General features: G+C 51.6%; 2 protein-coding genes and 1 long non-coding RNA gene across 4 annotated transcripts; 2 read left to right on the plus strand and 1 right to left on the minus strand.

Annotated features, from left to right (window-relative positions):
- Positions 1 to 410: 410 nt before the first annotated feature.
- Positions 411 to 2,747, plus strand: LOC311427369 (retinal homeobox protein Rx2). Of its 2 annotated transcripts, none has more exons than XM_084504678.1 (3): positions 411 to 855; positions 959 to 1,185; positions 1,911 to 2,747. In XM_084504678.1, exons 1-3 carry the CDS (start codon positions 579 to 581, stop codon positions 2,361 to 2,363), a joined length of 957 nt encoding a protein of 318 aa, XP_084360804.1. In that variant the 5' UTR covers positions 411 to 578; the 3' UTR covers positions 2,364 to 2,747. The 2 variants fall into 2 exon arrangements, with proteins under 2 accessions (XP_084360804.1, XP_084360805.1); XM_084504679.1 differs by having other exon boundaries at positions 959 to 1,173.
- Positions 2,748 to 10,673: 7,926 nt separating this feature from the next.
- On the minus strand, positions 10,674 to 15,550 carry LOC311427196 (gastrin-releasing peptide-like). The gene is made up of 3 exons (XM_084504359.1): positions 15,131 to 15,550; positions 13,943 to 14,193; positions 10,674 to 11,064 (listed from the first exon to the last, which is right to left on the minus strand). The coding sequence occupies exons 1-3, from the start codon at positions 15,276 to 15,278 to the stop codon at positions 11,011 to 11,013; spliced, it is 453 nt and encodes a 150-aa protein (XP_084360485.1). The 5' UTR covers positions 15,279 to 15,550; the 3' UTR covers positions 10,674 to 11,010.
- LOC311427197 lies at positions 14,203 to 18,015 on the plus strand. Its single transcript, XR_014687250.1, has 3 exons — positions 14,203 to 15,038; positions 16,410 to 16,600; positions 17,055 to 18,015. It is a non-coding gene; the product is annotated as an uncharacterized lncRNA (long non-coding RNA).
- Positions 18,016 to 22,816: the final 4,801 nt, after the last annotated feature.

Below are 22,816 nucleotides of genomic sequence, written 5' to 3' on the forward strand. Positions count from 1 at the left end.
GCGCGGGACAGGCGTGGGCTGGAGCTGCCGGGGCGAGGAGCGTGTGCGCGGGGGTGCTCCGGGAGCCTCTGCCCCGGGCCCGTCCTCCGCGCTACCGCCAAGCGGCCCCCGCGCCCCGGGCCCCGCCGTGCCGGGTCGCTCCCCCCCGCCTGTCCCACGACGGCTTCCGACGGCGCTCGGCCGGCCGCGGGGCTGCGGCGGCGGCGGGGCCCGGCGGGGCGCCCGGCCAGGGCCGGCCCCGGCGGCAGCGGGGGGCCGCCCAGCCCCGCCTCGGGTGGCGTCGCCCGGTGCCGTCCGGGGCCGGCGGGGCGGGGAGAGGCGGGGGCGGCGGCGGCGCCGGGGGGGCCGGAGGGGCGGGGGGCCAGCGGGCGGCGGCGGCGGGGCCCCGGGGATGCCCTGCCCCCCCGCCAGGCCGCAGCGGCGCGGGGCCTCGCCTTCCCTCCGGCCCGCCGCCCCCCGGCACTCCTCCCCCGCCCCAAGGAGGCCAGCCCGCCGGGCGGCGCCGTGCCAGAGCTGCCCGCGCCGCCCCGGGGCCGGGCGGGAGCGCCGCCGCGCCGGGACCCCGGGCCGGCCGCCCCATGCACCCGCCCGGCGCCCCGCTCGCCATGGCCGAGGGCGCCTTCTCGCTGTCGGCTCCGGCGGCGCGCAGCCCCGGGGGGAACCCGTCGAGGCTGCACAGCATCGAGGCCATCCTGGGCTTCAGCAAGGAGGACGGCCTCCTCGGCCCCTTCCCGCCCGACGGCGGCGCCGGCAGCGCCAAGGAGGCGGACAAGCGGGGTCCCCGGCACGGCCTCCCCAAGATGCCCGGGGAGCCGCCGCCGGCCGAGCGCCAGGGCCGCGCCGAGCGCTTCCAAGGTGAGCGCGGCGGGCGAGGGGCGCCGGGTCCCGGGCGGGCGGGCGGCTCTCCCCGCGCCCCGGGCGGCCGCGCTGCCGCTGACTCGCCTCTCTCCCCCCGCAGAGCCGTACTGCCCCGGCAGCGCCAGCCCCGAGCTGCCCGCCGGCGGCGGCGAGGGGAAGCCGTCGGACGAGGAGCAGCCCAAGAAGAAGCACCGGCGGAACCGCACCACCTTCACCACCTACCAGCTCCACGAGCTGGAGCGCGCCTTCGAGAAGTCCCACTACCCCGACGTGTACAGCCGCGAGGAGCTGGCCATGAAGGTCAACCTGCCCGAGGTCCGCGTGCAGGTAACGCCCGCGCCCGCACGGACGGCCCCGGCCCCGGCCCCGGCCCCGGCCCCAGCCCCGGCCCCGGCCCCGGCCCCGGGAGTGCTGGTGCAGCACGGCCCGGCCGGGCTCGGCGCAGCCGCGCGTTGCCGGCGCCGGCAGCCCCCGGCCCGGCTCGGCCCGGCCCCTCACTCGTGGCAGCGGGAGGCGCTCAGCCCCGCCGCGCCGACGGCCTCGCTGCTCCGGTGCCGCTGCCGGAGCCCCGGCCGGCGCCCGGCCGAGCGGCACCGCGGGGCGCGAGGCTGCGCCGCAGCTCCGGGCTCGTCTCCGGCCGGCCCGGCTCGCACGGCCCCGACGCGGCAGGCACAGACCGGCGGAGCCCGGGGCCGTTTCGCGTTTGGCCGCCGCCGGTTAAGCGGCGTGTCCCGCTCCGGGGCACCGGGGCGGCAGAGCCGGGCGGTGGAGCCGGGAGCGGCGCGGCCCCAAGGTGGCTCCGCACAGCCCGTGCCCGGCCAGCGGCAGGGTGTCTCCAGAGGGCCCTCACCACGCTTCTTCCCCAAGCCCACGGGGAAGCACCTCCAAGTCCGCTCCTGCCTCGGTGCCTTCTCCTGCCCTGCCCTGCCCTGCTCTATTCCCTCTGCTCCATCTCATGTTTCCCTCTGTGCCCGGGGAAGCCTTTGCCTTCCGTGGCAGTGGCAGCGCTGTCCGGGGGCAGCGGTGCCTGGCTAACACGGCTGTGCTTGCAGGTGTGGTTTCAGAACAGACGGGCCAAGTGGCGGCGGCAGGAGAAGCTGGAGGTGACCTCTATGAAGCTTCAGGACTCACCTATACTCTCCTTCAACCGCTCACCACAGGCGACCCCCATGGGCCCCCTCAGCAGCAGCCTGCCCCTGGAAACGTGGCTCAGCCCGCCTGTGCCCAGCGGCACGGCCCTGCAGAGCCTGCCTGGCTTTGTGGCCTCTCCGCAGAGCCTGCCTGGCAGCTACACACCACCGCCCTTCCTGAACTCTCCGGCCGTGACCCACGCGCTGCAGCCCCTGGGGGCAATGGGGCCACCGCCGCCTTACCAGTGCGGGGCCACCTTTGTGGACAAGTTCCCCTTGGACGAGGCGGACCCACGCAACACCAGCATTGCTGCCTTGCGGATGAAGGCCAAGGAGCACATCCAGTCCATTGGCAAACCCTGGCAGACGATCTGAGCTTCTTCTTCCAGCACCTGGGACAAAAGCACTGGGAAGGCTGGTACCGGGATGCCCAAGGGATGCCCTTGACCCACTCTGACTCCCCTGGACAAGGACCTGACAACAGAGGGCTGTCCCTCACACCAGCTTTTTCCCCATGCCCTGGCTTGCTTTGTATTTTGTGGTCTTTTTAATCTCCTTTTCCACATGCCCTGCGGAGTTAGGGGTCAGATCATAGCTTAGGAAAAAAATCTCTTTCGTTCTCCCTTCTTGGCTGGATGCTTTAGTTGCAATAAAAGCTGAAGTAGGGCGAAGAGCGGCGTAGGGTGGCTGGGAACCAAGGCCTGTGTGATCTGGGGAGGGTTTTCTGTTTGCACCATTAAATGCCACAACTGGTGTGAAGCCTGTGCGTTGTGTGTCTGCACAAGGGGGCTGCCCAGGCCAGGTCCTTCGCTGCCTCTGGCGTGTGGTGGGGAGCCGCAGGCCTGGCCGTGGCCCTTTCCCTCCTTGCAGCTTAGCCTTGCTGGGGGTCTCATGCTTCCCCCTGCCCCTGGCTGTGGTGGCTCCCTTCAGTCACTGCCGGGGGCTCTTGATGGGGCCAGAGGTGTGGTCCCATGGCGGGCGCACACCCAGCCAGTGGCTCCATGCTCTGCAAAGAGTGGCCGGGGCCCCACCAGGGCCCAGCTGCAGCGTTCCCACACCCAGCAGGACAGCCCGGGGGCCGGATGGGATTTGCTGCCCCCATCCTGGGCTGCCAGCCCACGCCACCACCTCGGAGAAGGGTCCGGTAGGTCCTGCAGGCTCCTGGCTCCTCAGTCCAGCCGCTGCGTGGGGGCTGACTGGGGCAGCTGGCCTGGCAAGGCTGGGGTGCTGGCAAGGCACTGGGCCGCGCTCACCCCACACTGCACAGCACCCTTCCCGAGTTGCCTAAACTAAATCTGCGGCATCTTTATTTTCCATTATCTCCGTTACTGCCCGTAATGGGGCTGAGAAGCTGTAATGAAACACCCCTTCTCCTCCACTGGGCACGGGGCGCTCTGCACACTCTGGAGGTTGTGGCAATTAACGTTTCTCATTAGGGAAGGGAGAAGGATGCACAAGCGTCCTCATTGTGTCCTGGGGATGATTCAATGCAGACTGGGAGACCTCTCCTTTCACCATTTCCCACTCGTTGTGGCCAGACAAAGGCTGGCTTCTAATTATATTTTCACAATCTGTGCGTATCTTTAAGAGTCCTGTCAGAAACAAGTATGTCAGCTTTGTTCAGCTTCACTTCAGGGAGCTTTTTAACCTCAGACAGCAGTTTCTAAACATCCCTTCACAGCCTCCTCCACAGCAGCCCCATCCGTTGTCTGGAGAGCTCCTTTTGCAGATAATAATGAGAATCCCTTTATTTTGAAAACGCCTTTCCCTCCCTCTTTGGCCTCTGTGCGCATCCAGCCTGCCTCTTTGTATCAGGCCCCATGCTGTGTCCGGGCTTCCCTTCCCCAGCCTTGCTGGCCTGGGGGGCATGTAGGTGTGCCCCGCTGCCCCTTTTACAGGTGAGCTTTGTATCGCTGAGGATGCCCAGAATACGGGGCTTGCAGTAAGGCACATCTCCTCCGGTGGCTGTGAGGGAGAGATGTCTCCTCATGTTTGTGATGTGCCTGCACACCTGGGCTGCGTCAAAAGAAGACACGCATTAACAGATGTCTACACAGGCTGCACACACCCTGGTACCCCAGGGACAGGAACAGTCCCGCTTGGTGTTACTCGGCTTAAAACCCTCCTGCACATGAATGCATTTAATTGTCACCCAAAACCTGTTTCCCGTGCTTCTTGCTCACGATTAGCAAGCAAAACCCCGAGATCTCAGTGGTGTTCTCCCCCATTTTGCTGCTATTACCCTCCCTCCCTGTTGCCTCCTATTCTCCTATGTCCTGCAAAGCCACGTGAAAGACCCCCTGACTTTCTGTTCAGCACCGGAATCAGCATTGACGCTCAGTAACTTAGAGTCAAGCACTAATAACAGACAGCGACAGGACAGCAAAGTGAAGACACCTGTTCACTTTTATCAAGCTCTTGATCCAAAATCTGCAAGCAAAAAATGGTAATTATGTCAAGCTGTGTCAATTGTTCTTTTACTTGGATATTAAGCAGGTCTTTTTTATATTTTGTAAATGTGAACCCTGCAATGGATTATCTACACACAAAGATCAGTTGTGTGCTTCAAGGAAAGTGACAAGTTTATTGCTAAAAAGAAACATTCTAATCTGCTAAACATGAGTGGTCACAGAGAGGTAAATATTTTTAAAACCAATAAAGGGACAGAACTTGCATCTCTCTCCTACCTTGTCTGGTTTCCTGTATTCCTACACTTTCTTTCAAATTGTCCCATTCCATTTTAAAAGCTCATTTGTTCAGTTTGTTGTAAATATCTTCTCCTCCTTAATTGGGTGCTGAGTCTAATAATCCTGCCTCGGCTTGTTAACTGTACAATGGCAGTCAGAGTTAATGACCCATTAGTGATTAATTCCTTAACCAGCATCTAATTGCTCACTGTAAAACCTTTTCTTAAAAGTGGATTAAATCATCTAGATCCTTAACCACTTCTTTACTCTAACTTTGCTAAGACTCTTAGCCTGGCTGTTTCTGAGTGATCTATTTATTCTTTTGCTTAAATTGTATTAACAAGCTAGTATTGTTAGTGTCTATATTAAACTTCTTTGCAACATCTGAAGTTCTAAGGAAAAAATACACCAATAAAAGATAGCAAGTGAAAATATTAAGAAATCTACGCCCTTGCAATGGAGACAATTTCAGACAGAAAAGGTTGTTATGCTAACCATGGCATTTGAGAGAAGTGGACTTGTAGGACAGGGTGGCCAGGACATGGGAACAGGTACTTGAGGTTATTGGATAGTAACTTGAGGTTATTGGTAGGGTAACCGCTCATGGCAGTGTGTAGGCTTTGGTGGGTGAAGCTGTAAACACTCAGAGTTTTCAGAAGTGTGGCCTGGTCTTCACTCAGTGTCCTGGTTACGGGGCATTTGGCAGGGGCTGCCCCGGGAGACTCCTGGGAGGGATCGGTACATGCGGGACAAATCCTTGCCACCATTCCACACACACAGATGTGCACAGATGCTCTCCTGGGGGTACCGCATCTCCTTGCTCAGGGGATGTGATGAGCCGGGAGAGGCAAACCTTGCTGGGACTGGGAAGCAAGACAGTGTATGTCTGCTACCGGTCAAAAGGGAATTACTCATAGTTAAATTGGCCATGGGGAAGGCAGCCAGTATCAGTAGCTGAGGAGCTCTTTCCCCTTTCCTTCCACATTGCATTTTAATTGAATGAACAGGCTGAGCTAGGACCCTAGCTATGTTTGGAAAGCATTCCAATACATTTCCAGGTAAATCCCACATGACCTGTCTGAGCTTCATGTTTTTTACCTGGGGAGAGGATGGATAGATATACATTTATTCATATTATACAGATCATGAGATCACCCACTGTGCATTTGGCTTCAGAATTTTGGAAAAGTAAAATTGAATCACCATCTCTGCATCTGCTTCACCTGTAGCAATCTCTCCACTTGCAAATGAGGTTAATCCTGGGTGATTTCTCATTAAGATATGAAATGTGGAGAGGCGGACAGCTTTTCCTGAGAAGTCTTTCCATCAGGCTTGGCTGCTTTTACCCAGACAGAAATCCCAAGCTTAATATAGAGAAGTGCTCTGTAAAGTTTTGTACAGGTCAATAGCATGAGCTATGCAGGAGAGAAGACAATTATCATCAAGAGCTTTGAAGATCTCTGAATTAGTAGTTACAAATAAAATGTCATCATGAAACTTGGTCTCAATGCCACCATTTCTCAGCAGAAAGTATATTCTAATCTCTTTTCTTTCACAACCCTGCTCAAAATCCTGTCAGTATTCAAGAAAACTCACAAAGAATCCTGACCTATTTGAGTAGAATTCTGACCCACAGTTTGGCTCAGCTGCTTTCCAGTGAAGCAAGACTGGCTCTCTCAGTCCCTGATGGATGGTGTCAGGAGATGTGGCCATGTAGGTTGGCACTCATTAGTACACCCTGCTGTCACCCCTCTACAGCAGCGAGCTGGCCATGGTGTCTGCTCTACAGCCATGACAGGTCACAGCCCCAGAGATGAAAGCACACAGAGCTCAGTCACAGTTCAAATTTCTTTTCTGGGCTGTGGGAGTCTGGGGCAATTTTGTTCCCTTCCTCTGCTGAGGACTTGTTAGTGTCTGCAGGTGAGATGGAGACCTGAAGGTTCTTCTTTCCAGCTGCCTCAGCTACATCTGGCAGGGGTTGCAAGTAAGAACGTTCAGGTACCTCCTATTGGGACATAATGTGAAATCCAGCTCCAACAGGCATTAATTCAAGGGTTTTTCCTTCATCTACAGTGTTTTTGGGCCAGACATTCAAATTCTTTCTTCCATGCAGTCAGCATTGTCCTGTGTCACTGATGCCATGGGATATAAACTTGAAACTTTATTGATTTCCTTCATTATAGTTTGTCAGCCACTGAGTACCCATTTATAAAATCCCGTCATGGGAGCAAATGATGGAATAAATCAAACAAAAGAGAGCAGAATAAAAAGCAAGGAAGGAGATACTGATTAGGACATTATCACCCTGACGACATTACCAACTTTTCTGGCACAGTGAATATTGTGTCTCCTCTCTCCTAGCATCTCCATGTCCTGCCAATGGATGATGTGAAAATTGGCTGACATGTGGCTGTCATCTCTTTGGCATATGAAATTTCTGCCCCACTAAGAACCATGAAATAAGCTCTGGTCCTGTACAGAAAAGAAGTTAAAGTCAGCTAGGCAAGACTTTCAAGAAAGAGTTTAACTGTAGGCAGTAGGAATTTGGATGGCAAGAACTGAAGCTTTGGCAACTGATACTCAAAGAAGGGAGTGTTGGGGTAAACAAAGAGGATGGTGTTCCAGTTGCTGACCATCTCAGGTAGGTCAGATGTCTCTCTATTGAATCCTTCTCAGAGAGGGGGCAGCTGCAAGGAGTAAGACAGAACACTGGACAAACCCAGAATACCAAGGAGGGGATGCTAGTTTTAAGCAGTGTTTTTAAATAAATGGCTCCTCAGAAAGTTTGGCCCACCAGCAGCCCTCTCCTGCTCAAATGCCACTGCTGGCTGCAGAATAGCTCAAACACAGCATGGCTTGTATGGCAGGCAAATCTGCAGATGATTATGCAGATGCCATAAACTAGTGTTTACGGTGAACCCATCATAAACATGCTGATCCCCTACGCCCTCCCTGCAAGATCCTGCCATATACTTTCTAGTTTATTAGATGCTGCCTCTGTGGAACAGGAGAGTGCCATTTAACACGCAGAGAAACTGTGTCTCAGAGACACATGACTTACCCAGTCATCAGACAGGGATGGTACGACTGAGTTACCTATGCATATGCTCTTAGTGACATTTGGGACCCCTTTCGGGTAGCCTGAGCCATCCACACAGGCCTGGCACATACCACACAGGCTTTGCAAGAGAGAGAGCCCTGCTCCCTCAGACCCACAGCCAGAGGCCAAGGCTGCTGGTGGCAGCAGGTGCTGTGCTTTGGATCCCACCTGGAGTCTGTACGAAGACTGCCTGAGCCTTTGGATGGAGCTACGGCTTTTGGGCTAGGCTTCTTCTCCTTCCTGGGTGTGCAACACACGCACGCCTTCAGTGCCTTTGGCCACATGAAAACTCAAAGCCACCTTCCCAAGTGCCCTTCTGATTTGGCTCAACCCCTTCCTCCACTCTGCCTTCACCACCGACAGGGCAGGGTGAGGGACGACTGATTCAGATGTATAAGGAAAACTTTCCAGGGATGGCATCATAGCCCTGGGGGTGCGTGGTGCTGGCTGAGCTGCAGCATGCTGAGCAAGGTCCTTCCGCCTCGTGTGGTGTGAGGGAGGGGAGGCAGGGCTGGAACGCCATGAGAGCAGAGCGATTTCGCTGAGGTGCCAATCCTACCTGCGGGCCAGGTCTCACGCTGTCTTAGGGCAGGGCGGTGATCGGCCAGAAAAAGGAGAAATGGGAAGCGGTAAGCAGGCTCGAGTGACAAACGCCCCGGGCCAGCAGGTAAGTCCACCGGGTCTCCGCCGCGGCTGTCCTAATTTGGGATGCTCGCTGAGGTGCCCGGAATTTGCCCTGGAGCCCAGGATACCTGCAGCGAAGCGCGCAGGTAACCACCGGCCGTCCACTGACCGCTCTCCCGCACGACGAGGGGCCGGGGGCGGCCGGGGGCGCCGCGGCCCGGGGCTGCGTCCGCTGCGAGGCATCCGCTGGCCGGGGGCGCCCCCTGCCGGGACCGGGCGGAGCTGCGCCACCGGGCCCGTCCCGCCGGGCGGCCGCGGCGGTCCGTGAGGCGGGCCCGTGCTGCGGCAGGGCGGGCGCCTCGCCGATGCGCCGCGTGGTCGGCTCCCCGGTACACGGCTCGGCTGGGTTCGGAGGCTCCCCCGGGTGCCCCTGGTCCCGCGGCCCAGCAGCCCCCCGAGCAGGGTGCCCAGCCCCACGGCCCGGCGGCTGCTGGAGACCTCCCCGAGCTGCCCCCAGCCCCTCTCTGGGCAGCCTGGGCCAGGGCTGCGGCACCGCCCGGCACAGGAGTGTGGCCTGGCGGGCAGGGGGAGCCGCCGGGGTCCGCTACGGCCCGCAGAAGAGTCGGGAGATGCTGTTTGCTATCACAGTCAATATCCCCAAAAGCTGTGTCGCTCAAACAGAAACTGGAGGTTCACACTAGCCTTGAACTGAGAGGGTCCTAAAGCCAAATCTTCCATCCTCTTAAGGGGGGAAATGCAATAAATGCAATTATGCCAAAGGAGGGCATACCAGTGAACGAGCAGGATATTGTATATCCCACTGCCTGGACAGAGTGCCAAACTGTGAATTGCCTTCTGTAGCCTGGTCGGCCTCATTGCTCAGCTCCCATCATGAGATCTCTCCAACCTGCACAGCTAGCTTGCGAGTGCCTGAAGTCCATTGTTGCCATCAGTCATGCATCTCAGATGCATGGTTTGTGGCTGGGCTTGCTCACAGCTGCCTGAACCTAGAGTGGGCAATGTGGAAGCCAGCTCACACCTGAGTGTCTCAGTGATGCCTTTTCCAGATCCTTCGCCAGCAGTCAGTGCACACCGGTGTACCTAAGAAGTCCCTAAACAACTGCATCAGAGATTCAGATGTGTTCAGACCACTAGCTACAAGGCTTGATGCTCCGAAAGGGACGAAGATGCCTCAGTAGTGGTACTGAAAAATGGGGCGCTCTGACATCTGGCTCTGACCTGTGCTTGCCTAACATCTTGGCCACCTTGCAGTGCCCTGCTCTGCAGGCATGCTCCTTGCAAGGTCCCGCCGGTGCAGGTCCTGTTCTCTCTTGCCTACTTTCTCCTTAACCCTCCTAACCTTTTATCCCCGAGTACACAGTGGCTCAGCCTGTGCTCTGGTGTTTAATGAACAGCAAACGCTGGTGCCCCTGCTCTTGTGGTGAGTAAACAGCTCATGGACTGTGGCACTGCTGTTTTAGGAAGCACCGTTTTCTTTCTTATTCATTCTTCTCTGACCCAGGTCTGTTACTCCTGTCATGATGAGACAGTCTATTACCAAAACTTCCAGATCCTTCTTGTAGCTGCATCACACAGGCACAGCTGTGAGCCCATGACTTGAACAAACACTCCTGCTCCACAGCGTGGGCCAAGGAAGGTAGAAACTACGCTAAAGATAGATCTTTGTCCAGATCTGCTTCTCCTGCTTTGTGCTGGGCTTCCCCCCATCCTTACGATCTGGTCTGTCAGTGCTCTCACTTGAGAGGTGGCAGCACATTATCTCCTTGTCTGGGTTTTTGATGAAGGGACTGTCCAGTTGTGTACTGAAAACTACAAGTAAGCAAGGAGCATTGCTTAGCTAAAATGTGTTGTAGCCCCACAAAAGGTGTCACTCACTTGTTCTCCTGGGAGGCAATGTTCTTCCTTTAGACTCCTGTGGAAACATGAAGGTGCTGGACCTGCTAGTCACATCTGTAGGAGTGCATGTGGAGGGGGGAACACGCTCAGCTGCCACTTCGCCTCTGAGTCAAACAAGGCAGAGCATCGCTCAGCAGACCTGCCTGCTGCCTGCCGTGGCAGTGCATCACGTTCCCTGCACTTGGTGCAGAGCTACCTTGAGAAGGCAGTGTCAGCTCCCCCTTATTGAACAAAATGACAGGCCCGGGAGCAATTCAAGAAGAGCTTCAGTGGAAAGTGAATCATTCTATTGTGTCTTTGTTACTAGCTATGACACAGCCAATTTCCATTTTATTAAATAAAAGTATAAACTCGGCCTTTTCGTTCAAACTATTTATTGCAAATGTTGAAATGTCATGTAATTTTAAACTAAGAGATGAACTGATTAGATAGACGTTGTATAATTAATTGGAAGACCCTTCCATGACAATTATGCATATCAAAGCCATTCAAGTGGGAAAATGCAACCTTTAAAATGAAGTAGAGTGTAGTCATTGCTGAAACATACAAGAATATTTGTATTTAGATATTTTACTCAAAGGAAATATTGTTTACAGAAAGAAAACCTTGTTGATTATCTGATACAATCAAGTGTTTGTGAAACATAGTCTCTTATGGAAAGTATTCCATTTCTTCAAGGTTTAGAGACCTTCTTTCAGCTTGGAGTGTTCTCTTTCGTATTCACAACTTGAAGCAAATACTCCATCATCTAATAAAGAAAGAAAAATAGTATTTATAGATGAGTCCTGACAAAAGTCACTCACTAAGTTAATAAGCCTAATACACAGGCTGCTCTGTGTATTCGAATAAAAAACAAATTCCTAATAATCTTTCCAAAACAGACCTCATTTTTCTCAGTTAGCTTAATAACCAACTGCTGAAGTACAAGGAAAGTCGTTCTCCTGAATAATTCAGTCTGCCATCTCATTTATATAATGTCTCATTAGTGATAAAAAGCCAAGTCACAGAAACAATTTAAAGATTATTTTCCAACTTACTTTTTGCACTTAGAACAGCTTGCAGAAGAGATTTCCTTTCTGTCCTTTAACTACTTGAATTGTAGTTAACGCACTGAATAAAGAGCAGGCAAAGTCTTCATTTGCTAATTTCATTTGCATTAACTGAATATAGGAAAAAGTAACTCAGGCACACCACCCTAAGCCTAATTTCCTGTTATGATCAATTCTTGGCCATTTTGGCTATGTGTGTACTATGATACTTATCCTCCATTGGTTCAGTCTGCTAGAAAGGGTTTTTTAGTTATGATTATTATTTTATTGTTATTGAGAACTGTACAGCACAGTGTGAGCATCAGTGGTGAAGAATGCACTGAGTGAATGTGAGCTAATAAACAAGACCCTGAATTGAATTACCTGAAGGAAATATCTGTATTTACTGCTGCAGACTCTGACTTTGGGGGTAGTAACTTCCGACTTCAAATTTAAAGTTCAAAATTTAAACTACATCAGTTACTTTTGAAAAATTCCATGAAATAAAGCACCAAGTATATTCAACATGGAACCCCTCACATCCAGAAAAATCTACAGAATCAAAATCCAAAGGTCATTTACACTCCTCTGTCACTGCATATATGTATGTCCGAATTTCGTATGTACCAGAATTCCATTTTTTTAAATAAACATTGCCACTTTTAAAAAAGGTAACAATTACCATTAATTAAAGGTTTAGGAAATTATCACAGTCTTCTAAAATCAAAGCTTACATTTAATCTTCAGGTCTCCTGCATCAGGAAGGCAGATCTCAAGCAGATGTATATAGATATATAGTTTGATTTTTAGGTGCTGGGTTTTTGCTTTCCGAAGCCAATGGGAAAAATACCTTCCATCTTCTCTAGGCTGCATATAATCAGCTGTTTGTGTCCAACAGGCAGAAAGGACAGCTTTGGCACTTCTTTCATGATTATGCTTTACTTCAGGATAGAGACAAACTAACTTTATGCATTGGAAACAAAAGGTTCTATGGCAAAATGAGGTTCTGCCAGTTGTTCTATGTCTTAGTTACAGGAAAGACATATTTATTTTACCCCTCATTTGAGAATTCTGGAGACTTAAGGCAATAACCTCATTATTCCATGTATATGTTCAATGCCTGACCCCAAAACTCTGGATATTAATTTAGGGTAAAAGTACACATGTGAACAGAATTCAGTAAGGGCAATATCTGTCCTTTTTAAGTATGATTTATTACCAAATAGTTATAGACGTCAAAATATTTCCCTCTTTACATAATGTAATGGAATTTGTTTGTCTAATTTGATTACAAAGCTGCACACAGCAGAGCTGAGGATGCAATAAATATCTTACTTTTTAGATAGTATTAATCACAGTTATTATAAGCATCACTGTCATAAAGCCATAGCCAGAAAGAAACATATGGACACCATTCATATCAGTGGTGTAAGAGACGTAAAAGCACAACTTACTTTAATGAGTAAATCTTTATCCTTATGCAAGTCAGTGACAAGATATTCACTGACCACTGCGCTAGGATTCCAAGAGGGAGACCAAGGTGAGGTTAGCTGAGGAATATTAACTATATAATAACACTGTAGAATATGGGAAGAAAAAACTCTTCCCACTGATGTCTTTAATGGTGTGTATTATTCTTTCTATGCTGTTTCAATGTCAACCAGAAGAATCCTGCAACTCTATCACCATTTCTGAATTTCGTGCATTACAAAGAAAGGAGTTTTCTAGTACATTTTGCAGTTTACTTGATAAGTCTTTTAGACTCAGATTACTTTCTGTAAAACCTCACGAATATCCTTATGAGTGAATTTCACAGGATTTTCCAAAAGAATAGGGGTGAATCTGTACTTGTACCAAATCTGTACTTGTACCAGCCTTGTTACCTCGTGAACTAGGACTCATAAGTACACTAACTTAAGCGAGGAAGAGGCTGGTCCTAGGTGCACATTAAAGCTTGTTTGTAGCCACAGATTCTTTTTGCTTGACCAGAGATGACCACAGTAGTGGTCCACATCATCAGCCAGAAAAACTGATGCCTGGGGGAAAAAGACTTTGGCGTGAGCCAAATGCAGACTGAGGAGCTGAATAAACCCTCCAGTTCAGCTGCTCCATCCCTTGGGGCTGCGGCACCTTGAAGGCAAACATGATAATGGCACCTGGAATGGCAACAGAAGGGAACAGCTGGTGTGATGTGCTTTGCACACAATGCTTTGCCTTCTCTCTGCATGCACGCCTGTTTTTCACACTAGCTCGTTTTTGCTGAGTTGATACAGAACTTGCTGTTGGTGTGGTCATCTCAGCACGAAGTGCTAGGAAATAAGAGAATATAACAACCGAGCAACTTGAAGGCAATCCGGACACTGCAATCTGTTGAACACCTGTCGAATTTATGCCCAGTAGCAAATCAGTTCATAAACAATATAATCTGTGACTGACAATTTCTAATCAAGAGTAAAATCCCACTTGACTGAATGACTAGTGCATTAGGCACATTTCTATTATTTTTCTGGACAACACAAAAGTTAGATGAAGCCAGTATGTCACTGTAACACAAAAGTTGACTTTAAGGAATGTTTTTACAGATTTTGTCTTACTTACATCTTTCCAGCTGCTATTGTCATCTGTCTCCCAGGTGTTCCTCGTATACCAGGGAAGCCCTCCTTTTGAGAAGTGAGCACTTTTATTTTCATTCCCTTCCAGTAGCCGTAACAAATATTTGGACATTTCTTCCCACTGCAGAGAGTCATCCAGCTGCTTAATATTTTCAGGTAGTGCTGAAAATGGGATCTTGTTTTCTTCTTCATAACCATAAGGAAAATCTCCAGTGCTCTTTTTCCCCATTAAATGTCCTGTAAGAACAATGACTGTAGCATGAAATTCACCCAGACAGGCATGGATTTGATAGCTCAAACATCAGCTGGAAGTTCAAATTGACCGATAGTGTGAGGGAAGGAGAGGGAAGGGGAGAGAAGAGCAGGGAAGATGTTGAAACTGAAGCACAGCTGGGACTGGAGATGTTGTCGGTGTTGTGCACAACTGGTTTCCTACATTGGCAGAAGGAATGTTTCTCCAAACTGGGCAGAGATGACCACGCATTTTGCCTGGAGCTAGGGAGAGGCACCTGGTTAGATTTGCTGGAATAAGGACTGGACGGAGAAGCTGAAAGTTTTAGACTTTCCTTGCCTTGATGTGGGATGTGGGAACTCTAATATTAAAGTCTACGCTCCAGTGCCTTTCCAGCAGCTGAACTGGATGCGTTTTTGCCATCCCATGCTTTGCTGCCATTAAAACGCAACCGTAATCGGCGCTGGGCTGCGAAGGAGACCACCGGGAGGGGCCGGCTCCGTGCTGCGCACCCCAGGGCAGCGGCTGCGCCTCGGTGCTGGGGAGCTCCGGCTCCTGCCCAGCTGCCCTCGGGCTGGCCTCTGGTTGCCGATCTGAGCACGGAGGCAGCGGGAGGCGACACGGTCACCGCGTACCCGCGCCCTCGTGCAGCGCAGCCCCGTACCGCGGAGCGCGGCACGGCGGGGCCGGCAGCACCGGGGCGGGCGCGCCCGGCGTCGCCCCTCCTGTATCGCCCGTGCGCTCGCCAAGTGCCGGCACCGGCACCCCGTGCCGGCCAGAGCCCGGCGCTCCCGGGAGCGGTGCCGACGGGACGGCCCCTGGCGGGGACGCGGAGACCGCGGAGCAGCAGGTGGACCGGAGCCCGACGGGATGGGACGAGTCGGGACGGGTCGGGACGGGACGGGACGGGACGGGACGGGACGGGACGGGACGGAGACTTACCCACAGCCCAGTGGCTGCCGCGGGGGTAGATCTTGGTGAGCGCGGGGGAGCCGCCGGGCTGCAGGGGCGCCGCGCCGCCCTGCGCTGCCAGCAGCGCCAGCGCCAGCAGCGGCAGCGCGCCGGGCCGCCGCGGGCCGCCGCCGCCCATCCTGCCGCTGCCGCTGCCGCTGCCGGTGCCCCTGCCCGTGTCGGTGTCGGTGCCGGTGCCGGTGCCCGTGCCGCCGTCGAGCCGCCCTCCGCTGCGAGCCGGCCCCCGCCCGGGCTCCGGCTCCGGCTTCGGCTCCGACTCCGGCTGGGCCAAGCGCTGCCGCCGCCGCCCCCCTTTATACGGAGCCGGGACCGGGCGCGAGCGGAGCTCCCGCGCCTGACGCCTCCTCACGGGGCCGGGGCTGCGGCCGCCCCCGGCCCCCGTGCCTTCGGCCTGCCTCCGGCGGGGGCGGGGGCGGCCGCACGCAGCCCGGACCCCCCCGCTCCGGCGGGGGGAGGCGAGGGGGCGCCGCTCCCGGGGCTCTGCGGCCGCCCCGTCGGGCCGCCCTCCCCAGCCGCCGCCCCTGCACCGGCTGCCCCGGGGCCGCTCGCCCCGTCCCGGCCGCTCTCGGGGACGCCGGGGGATCCCGTACTTGCGGGGAGCGCCGGCAATTTCGCTCGTAATTTGCGAGTGTAAACCAGCAGTTGCAAGCCAGCAACTTCTGAGAAGTTTGAGATCCCCTCGGCCCCCCTCGGCCCCCTGGCGGGTGTGCTGCCCTGCGGCGGCCGCGGGCGGGCCGGGCGGGCCGGGTGCCCCGTGCCGGGAGCGCGGCGGGGCCGCGGCGGGAGCGCAGGAGCCGGGCGAGGGAGCGCGGGTGCGGGCGGCCGGGTCTGAGAGCGGGGGGGCTCTCAAGCTGCCAGGCCAGGCTGCAGCACCCGGGAGCCGGGGTGTCTGCCTTCCCTTTCCGTTACACTACCCTTTGGAAGGACTCGACGGTCCAAACGAATCTGCCTGCGTACAGAAAGCACGACAATGTCCCCAGAACTGATTTGCTGCTCTAGCCTGAAATGACTGAACGGGGTGACAGGCTTTTGGAAGAGCTTACGGGAAAAAGTTGCTCCAGCATTTTTTTGAGGCAGAGAAACCATTGTAAAATGACAAAACACAAAGGACAGCATCATTTTAAGTTCATTGAGAAAAAAGATGTTGGGCAAAGAGTTCCTTTGAATTTTCAGCATTGCATGAAATTACTGTCACATGTGTTTATGAATATGACTCTCAGGTTTGCAGGACTTTATTCTTGCCTTGCAGAGAGACCCTGTAAACTTTCCAGCACTCTGAGGCACCTGGAACTGGCCGACTTCCTGATAGTTAATGGGTGAAAGGATTTCCATCCTGAAGAGATGCTGAAGAGGAAAGGGTGGGTGAGTCGCTGAAGGAATCAACAGAGGACTGTGGAGGCCACGAAGAACTGGAACAGTTAAGAGCGTAGTCAGCTCCAGGTACGTAGATTTGGTGGAGGGAAGGTGGATGAGTAGTAGAGGCATGTGGAGTCCTGATGTGCTGTTTGTCCCAGAAGAGAACAGACACAGGGATGTAGTCATCTGGAATTGGCACAGTTTGTGTGCTGGTTTAGTGTCTAGAGAAATGTGTCAGGATACAGTTAACGGAGCTAACTGCAAGGGACTTGCCAGGTCCTTCAGCTGACCCTACAAAACTAGAACCGAACTATACCCATTGTTCTTTCTTAACGGAAACTACCTTGGGTATAAACTAACATAATTACTGGGCAAATTATCTAGTACAATCACTTGTGAAGTCAATTGTGTGGCCTACTGTATGAGCTAAATTGTTCCCTTGTTTAGTCTTAGTTTATTGCATCTCCTTTTACTGCTTCATGCGTTTCATTCTTTTATTTTGGTTATTAATTATGCATTCTTGTTTAATTTACAATAGTATTTCCATGCCTCAATCAGGAGTTTCACTGTGCAGCCTGCAGCACAGCTATGGAAAACACGTGCTCTGTGCTGAGCAACAGATGATCAGCTGCATCATTGCCACCCGTGGGAAATTCTAATTGCTCATCACAATTCGAGACAGGAAATGGAAAATTCAGAAAACTGTCTATTTTCAGAAGAAAGCAAAGCAAAACGTTTGCCTTCCCTAAGCTGCAGTGGCCGTACTGAAAGCATTCCAGTTGTCCTCACTTCCCTGCCTACTACTCTGGAGCCACTGTGCTGGGGCCCCAGCGTGCTCCCCGCCACCCTGGCCTTCCCGGCCCACGGCCCCCAGGCCCGTGAGCACAGCACGGTGCAGCACAGCCCCGCATGGCGTGGCCCCGTAGGGCCAGGGCCCGATATCGACAGAGCAGTGGTTGGCTGCTGGCACTGCCACACGGGCTAACCTGGGAAACCGCTTGCTTTCTGCTGCTACCTTCCACACGATGCTTTCGTTACTTTTCAGCCATTTCTGGTGGTTTTGCCTCTGTTGCTTTCTGCTGGGTTTATTGCTGATGAATAGCATAAACCAAGGTTGAAACCTCTGATCAAAAAGTCACATACAGCTAAGTCACACACGGCTGTGTGCAACGCCTATGCTGTTAGCAGGCTTTGGCTAGCAGTGCCAAAGCATGAATTCTTACTCAGTTGATTGTTATCAAGCACTCCTAAGTCTCACTTGCTACAAACACTGTCCAAACAAATAAACCTGTCTCAGATTTTGTATATATACTATGTCTTTGTATGTTTCATGTGCTAAAGGATGTGCCTTCACATTAAATCTCATTTCACCCTGTGTTAGGTTACTTTAATTTGAGTTTGCTCCTTATGCACTTCCATTTTTGTATCTTGCACAATGGTCTTAATTTGTTTGCTCTTTAGGTCATTAAAATTACAGTGAAAAGTACTGATCTACAGAATTGATTGAACTTGGATTTGATTTTTCTTTTTTAATTGGGATTGACTTTTTGAATTGAGGGACATTTTTTGCTGAGAAAAAAAACAAAAACAAAAACAACAACAAAAAAACTTATCTTCAGGGTTTGTCATAAGGTACATTTTAAAATCATGTTAACTACCCCAAACATTCAACTGGCTTATCTGAAGCAAGCCACTAAGAGGGTTTTTGGTCTTTCTGGAAAAGGAAAATAATTTTCCTAAACTAAAGCTACCCTAGAGGCCTGTTAATCTTTTTAGGTTCTACCTTTGCTTTTATACTGACAGCCATCATGACAGCCTGGTCTCATCATTGTGTTCAGTGGAAGCTTATCCTTGCTCTTTTCAGGAGAAAAAGACCTTAATAAGATCTTCAGTCCCCCAGTTTGCACATGTATCTTGATTCATGCAAACACTCAACTGAAACCCATGAAGTTGGAACTTAAATATTGAGCCCTCAACATATCTACAGAGAGTATCAGAAACAGACTTGTGCTTTTCCAAAGGAGCCTAGGCTCTGTGGAGTCTAGGCTTACACACACCCCAGAACGTATCGTATTGTTTGTAGTATGTGCTGGACATGCCGGAAACTCTACTTCATTTGTCTGTAAGATATAGCTGCCTGGTGAAAAGCTGGCTTTCTTTGGGGATCAAAACATCCATCAGGGCATTCACAGGACCTTCTTCACCCTCTGTCAGAATGTCTGGCTGCCACCTTGGCAAATCCAATCCATGACAACCCAGCAGAGGTGAGCTGACCTGCTCTTCCATGCCTTGCAGTGGGCTGAAGAGAAGATAATGCTTGAACAGTTGTACCTGGACCACTGAGTAGGGACCCAGGACTGGTGGGCACAGAGCATGCAGATGGCAGGGAGCAGCAGCGGCACTGGCCCTGGCCAGACTAGGACTCTGCAACAGCCAGCGGTTGGTTATCACAGCACCACTGGGTGCTGCTCGAAGGAGGCAGGCTGTGGCCTGCTACGTGAGCAGCTGGTCCTGCACACAGCACCTCGCTGGGTGAGCTGTGTCACTGCGTCCAGGACGACTTAGGCCCAGGGGAACACATGCCTGAGTAATGCTGCTTGCCTGTGGCCTCAAAGCAATTAGGCAGACAGGTTAATTAAATGAACTAACTGAATCTCTTCAATAAAAAACTCTTGCAGCTTGACAACCCCCTCCCCAGGTCCTTAGTGGCTTTAGAGGAGTAGGAGAAAATGGCAGTATCTTCAGACTGATGGGGCATGAACTGGTGCACTGCGTACCTTGTCTCGTCTTTCAGCTAGAACAGGGTTGCAGCTAGAACAGAACTGCAAATGTGAATGAGCAGCGCAGCACATGGAAAACACACCTGCAAAAAGAACCAAGTACTAGATCTCAAGCAGAAAAAAACAATCTTTCGGACATAAAACCCAAGCTTCCAATTAAAACTAAGCCAAAGCACAGCAAAGATGCTGAATAATTCCCATCTGCAAATGCAGAAAGCGGGCAAGACGAGCATCTTAGGCCCCGTGGTGGCTGGGAGCACCTCCACCACGATGGCAAGAAGCCAGGCAGTGGAGCGCGGGGTGGTGTGTTGCCACCAGCAGCCCACACGCTGCCAGCCTGGCCTGGCCCCCACGAAGTGTGTCTGGGAGCCGAGCTGCCAGGGCGGCAGGGGTGTGAGGCACAGCCGCGTGCCCTGCCTGCGCCTCGCCGGCAGCAGAGCAGCAGCCAGGGGTGAGGTCTCGGCACTCAGGGAAGGATGTGCTCTGAGTCCAATCGCCATGGCAGGGCTTGTCACTGGGTCGCAACTTGGACCAGGCGCAGGCTGAGGACCGCTGGCCAGGGCTGCGGGGATAGGTCCAGGGACGAGCTCTCTTCCCTGGCCTCACTGCCACCACTCAGCCCAGTGACAGGGCTGGCCCACTGCTTCGACATGTTTGTGCATTACAAGCATGTCTTTGTTTGCTTCCTCATAAGGATAAAAAAGTAACATGGATTTATCCTAATTCTTATTTTTTCTATTAACCTCTTCAGGAAAAAAAAATAATATGATAATATACAGAAATCATGTACTGGAACCCCCACAACAGGAAAGGATCCAGGTACAATAAACGTATACAATCAGTTTAAGTGACTTGTTCATATGAGACAACCTTTATTTCTTAAAGAAGAAATCCAATAACATAAATTCCCATAACGTAATAACATAATAACATAAATTGTGAATGCCACATCCCTAGAGGTGAGGCTGGATGGGGTCTTGGCCAACCTGATCTAGTGGGTGGCATCCCTGCCTATCGTGGAGGGTGAGGGGGGAGAGAGGTTGGAGTTAGGTGATCATTCCAACCGAAGCCATTCTATGATTCCATGATTCTATGAAATTTGTGGTTGAACTTCAAGAAAAAGCTTTCTGTATTTTCAGATACCTTTCTACTTGCCATGTATCTTTCCCTGTGGCAAAGTGAACAACTGTTGTACTTCATGGCAGAAAACAGTAATGGACTTTAAATGCTGATATCAGAATAGCACTGTTTATTTTGCTTCCTTCACATTTTAGACAAATATGATTGTTCCATCAGCAAGACAGTTTTTATGGAAATAAAAAGGGATAAAAGAAAAATGGTGTACCTTTCATCGTTTTATTTGTAGTGATTCTGACGTTACAGATAGCTATGACATATGTACAGAGCAAACAATGGTTTAAGCATATCAGCAATGTAATAATAGGGCACGATCACTAAGGAATACTTTGTAAATGTTGAAGATGCTGAATGGACTAGTCTTCAGTGCTCCAAACCCGTATGGAGGGCAGGCGTTCTGCAAACAGCCTGAGCACTGACGAGCACTGACTCTCTGCAGCAACAGTTCCCTGAAGAACTGCAGACATTTTTTCAGAAAGGAGCTCCACAACTTTGCAGAGGATGAAGAGAATGAACAACGTGAAATGACAAACATTTATTTAATGAGGCACAGTTTAAGATATTTGGCATCGTTTGTACCTCATTTTAGGAAGTCCTAGACCTCGACAGTTGAGGCTTAACTAAGGTGATGGTTTATTGCAAATTTAGTGTGTGTCAGAGGGCTGCGTTAACCATCCCTTCTAGTTTTTTTGTTTGTTTGTTCGTTTTTGTGGTGAAAGGGTTCAATATTCGAGAACCCAAGTGGGAAGCATTTATGTTTCTGCATTCTTGGGAACTGCTGTTGGCCAGATGCAGGCAGTCCCAGCTGAGCCTTGCCAGAGAAGACCAAATGCTTCAAGCTGCACAGCTGTGCTGGCAATCTGGGGGAGCACAGAGCAATGGGACACAAGCTGTGAGCACGCAGGGCTGGGACAGGTCATTGGCAGCCTGAGCTGGTGCACAGAGGTGCTGGGGCTCACCAGCCAGTGTGCCCGGGCCTGGAGAGGGGGGGCAGACCCTGGTGGGCCACTGGGAAAGCTGGAAGAGGTGGCACAGCTGCAAGCCTTGCAAACATGCAAGGACCTCTGTCTAGAGAAGGGCACAGGAGCAGTTTAGGGACATTCTCCCCATGCAGGCTGAGCTGTTTCAGCAGGACTTCCACACCAGCTGTAGCTGAGCTGTGCAGCAACCCAGCAGGTGACTCATCTGCCGATTTGTCAATTTGCAACTAAATCTATGGAAAATAAGTACCGTGGAAATATAAAACTACAGGTTTTCTTTCCCAAATGTCAACTTTCTTCCATATTTAGAGGCTAAAGCTGGATTTATAAACATGATACATGTTTGAGAAAATAGAGCTGAGGAAACTGCATGACAGAAGTCTAGATAGCTATTAGATGATGAGCAGAACAAGCATAGGTGACAGAAGGGACAGGCATTTTCAAGCCACGAAGCTATAAGGAGGCCCCAAACTCCAGACACAAGAAGCAAAGCAAGAAAACAGCAGCTCACTAAGCAGCTGGCAAATAGGTCGATGTTTCTTGGAAGCAGGGGCCATTCTGGCCAGCCCCTAGCCCCTTGGGCTACCTTCAGACAACCAAACACAGCCCCAGCTGTGCTGCAACTGTTGGAGCATGGCCCTGGCCAGGGCAGTGAACCAAGGCTTTGGGTCTCCCTGAAGAGAGCCATGCTGTTTTTGCTGCCTGCCAAACAGCAAAAACCCAGGTGGGACTCCTCCTTCTTTCTCCTTCTCCTTCTTCTCCTTCTCTTTTCTCTTCTCCTGCTCTTTCCCCTTCCCCTTCCCCTTTCCCACTCCCCTTTACCTTCCCCTTCCCACAAATGTGACCTTCACCATGCTGGAAACTGATGTCTTAACGTAAGTACAAAAGAAATGGAGCTTTGTCCATAATGGCTTTTTAAAAAACAAAACAAAACAAACAAACAAACAAACAAAAAAAAAAAAAAAAAAAAAAAACTCAAATCCAGACAGATACTCATATTGCAAACAGCTTCAGAATTGAGATGGTGGTGACAACCACATCAGGTTTTCATAGATCTACATATGGATACAGACTACATGTACACACCATATGTGTTTGTAATTTCTGCTGATAGCACAGTCACACGCAAATGATAGAGAAGCAGAGTCGGTTCCATGTACAAAGGTAATGTACTGAAGCATAAATGGTGACAAAAGAGATGGAATACACTTATTTAAGCCAAGCTGTGTAGCAGGGAAATGTATTGAATTGTTTGTCATTTACGTAGCTTACGTTTTGTTTCCTTTAGGCCCATAAGATGTTCAAAGAAACACTGATAAAATCCATGCACACAAGTGAAAATGTTTTCATCACTGTTGCTTGCTATCTTGATTAAATACAGAGAGAAATGACTTGCTAACAAG

The sequence above is a fragment of the Aythya ferina genome (assembly GCF_964211825.1).
Source record: "Aythya ferina genome assembly, chromosome: Z".
Taxonomy (NCBI): domain Eukaryota; kingdom Metazoa; phylum Chordata; class Aves; order Anseriformes; family Anatidae; genus Aythya; species Aythya ferina.